General features: G+C 47.1%; 1 protein-coding gene across 1 annotated transcript in view; it reads left to right on the top strand.

Moving 5' to 3' along the window:
• The window catches only part of pou4f4 (POU class 4 homeobox 4), a gene marked incomplete at both ends in the record, with an annotated part of 1897 nt that extends 767 nt beyond the window's left edge, over nt 1-1130 (top strand). The window contains one exon of the mRNA XM_079737626.1: nt 195-1130. Within this exon, the coding sequence (XP_079593752.1) occupies nt 195-1130 (936 nt within the window). The remainder of the gene's footprint in view (nt 1-194) is intronic.
• Nucleotides 1131-3085: the final 1955 nt, after the last annotated feature.

The raw sequence follows: 3085 nt of genomic DNA, 5'->3' as shown, positions 1-3085 counted from the left end.
TTTAAGATGGCAACAGTGTGAATGAATAGGCACTTGGACGACAGTAGAATAAAACAACAAGAACATCTAAATAAAATAGGCTTTATATGCCTTTTAATAAAACCTGCCACACAGCAACTCAACGCCGCTTCGTTCAATCGTGGTCCATCGATATTCGAAAGCCCGCGTCTCAACATCTCCTCTTCCTCCTGCAGCTCCAGGGTAACATCTTCGCGGGCTTCGATGAGACCCTTCTCCAACGGGCCGAGGCTCTGGCGGCGGTGGACATCGTGGCCCAGAAGAGCCACCCGTTCAAACCGGACGCCACCTACCACACCATGACCACCATGACCTCCATGACCTGCACCCCCACCTCCTCCTCGGGCCACCTGCACCATCCCTCGGTGCTCGGGTCCCACCACCACCACCACCACCACCCGGGCCACCACCAGTCCTCCCAGGGTATGGACGGCGACCTGCTCGACCACCTGACCCCCAGCGGGATTTCCTTGGGTGGCATGCCCGGCTCGGACGTCTGCTCGTCGGCGTCGCACAACCACGCTGCGCACATGTCGGCCATCAACCACATGCAGCACCACCACCACCAACAGTCCATGAACATGCACCCCCACAGTCTCTCGCACTCGTCCATGGGCGGCAACGGCGGAGAGCCCGAGCCCGACCCCCGGGAGCTGGAGTCGTTCGCCGAGCGCTTTAAGCAGAGGCGGATAAAGCTCGGGGTGACGCAGGCGGACGTGGGCTCTGCCCTGGCCAACCTTAAGATCCCCGGAGTCGGCTGTCTCAGCCAGAGTACTATCTGCCGGTTCGAATCCCTCACGCTTTCGCACAACAATATGGTGGCCCTAAAGCCCATCCTGGAAGCGTGGCTGGAGGAGGCGGAGCGGGCGCAGCGGGAGAAGATGTCCAAACCCGAGATTTTCAACGGGGGGGATAAAAAGAGAAAACGCACGAGCATCGCGGCGCCGGAGAAGCGCTCCCTCGAGGCGTACTTCGCCGTGCAGCCAAGGCCCTCCTCGGAGAAGATCGCCGCCATCGCCGAGAAATTGGACTTGAAAAAGAACGTGGTGCGCGTGTGGTTTTGCAATCAGAGGCAAAAGCAGAAAAGGATGAAGTTTTCCGCCGCCCACTAGGCCCGCTATACTATACCACCCATCAGAGACAAATCCCGAGATAACGGGAGACCAGACCACCACCGTCGGAGCTGTCGCGGGGCGCTGCGCCCCAACCCGGGGATACAGACTGAAAGCTTATCCCCTGAAGGCGAAATGTGAAACTTGAGACATTCAATAGTTATCGACACAGAGGCCGACATTCTGAAAGAGGACACCCGGTGTCCTCGTTGATCTCCACAAAAAAAGAACCCCCCATTCTTATGGCAATTATTGTACAGAAATAACGGAAAACGAAAACGAACCGTTGTTCGCTTTAGTGAGAATAGCGTTTTATATTTATCATTGTAGATACTTGTGAATATGTCACCCCCTGTGTGTAGCTATCAAATGCAAATTTAATTGGTTCGCTTTCACTTTTGTTTGTTAATTGAAAAGCGTTCATCTGACGATACTTTAAATCGTTAACAGACAAGTCTGCGTTATGAGACCAGTGGCTGGTAAAGGGGGGGGGGGGGATTATTGTAATCCATTGCATGGATTATTTGGGCGATTTGCTCAAATTGATGCATCGAAAAAACCCGTATGAATGCATTGCAATAATGTAGAAAATACACAGGCTAACATGCACGCGTGCACACGGATATAGGCCCGCACACTGTTTATCGGTGCGTCTACCTCATTGTGCAAGAGTTGGCACACTCATGGTCATTTTTGGACGCAGTAGTAGTATAAAAAACACAAACAAAAACACACACACACACACACACACTCACACACACACACGCACACACACACACACACACACACTGACACACGCACGCAATGGAAAATTGGTTTCTTGTTTTACGTCCCTTCACCGCGTTATGGTTAAATTAGGCATATTAGACTCACAGATGTGTAAACCTGTTTTGTGTCTGTTCCAATTAAGATTGAGCGACGCATTGACAATCAAAATTATTTAGACCTATTGAGTGGTTGGTAGGCCCTGTTAAAGGCAGCACATGATAACTAAATGTTGTTGTTATTATTATTATTATTATCATTATTATTATTATTATTGTTGTTGTTGTTGTTGTTGTTGTTGTTATTATTATTTATCCTTATTCACGATTTTGTGAATGGCACTTTTTAGATATTCTGATGACGGAAAATCTCTGGCCTTATTTATACGTATTTTCATCTTTTTGATTTAGTTTGTTTTATACATTTAGCTTTTTGTTGCCCTAATTTATTCGAAATTTATTTATTTAGGTGAGACACTGCATAGCCCTCTATTTCATTTGTGAAAGTGTGCTTTAAATGTGTCTGTGTAAGCGACAGAATCTGAAATAAACCATGCACGTTTTAAGTCCTTCTCGAAATGTCATGTTTGTGCATCGCATTTGTTTCATATTTTGACGTACGTTCAAATCTGAACTAAATGTTAAATAGGTCTAATATGCTAAATATTAAATTGTGTGTTTACAGCCGTCAGAGAAGCAAATGTATCAACACTATCAAATAGCTCAGATAGGCTCTATGGAAGAGAGAGAGAGAGAGAGAGAGAGAGAGAGAGAGAGAGAGAGAGAGAGAGAGAGAGAGAGGGCATGCCAGCTGCTGCTCTGAAACGGGAGAAGGTTCGTGGGTGAGAGAGATCAGTGGCACGAGGCCATCTGAAAGCTGTTTCCTAGCGATAATGAATACTTCACTGCCTCACATATCGATCATCTGGGCTGGATACACGTTGACCAACCTTATCGTAATAATATGGGGATGTGGTAAAAAGTTGATTTTCACAGATATTCAAACTTGCTGTTTATAGAGTCGTGTGGCTGAAAGTATAAATATTAAGTGAAACATTCTGCCTAAATAAGTAGGCCTTCACATAGCCAATTTCGCCCCATTTGGCTCATTATAAAATATTAGCCACTACATGCGAAGGCAATAGGCCAACAATAGGCTATTTATGTACCTGGCTTATCGGAACTGCAAAG

Source organism: Pollachius pollachius (genome assembly GCF_949987615.1).
Source record: "Pollachius pollachius genome assembly, chromosome: 6".
Lineage (NCBI taxonomy): Eukaryota > Metazoa > Chordata > Actinopteri > Gadiformes > Gadidae > Pollachius > Pollachius pollachius.
Note: the sequence above shows the minus strand (reverse complement) of the source record. Positions and strands in the feature narration are given on the sequence as shown.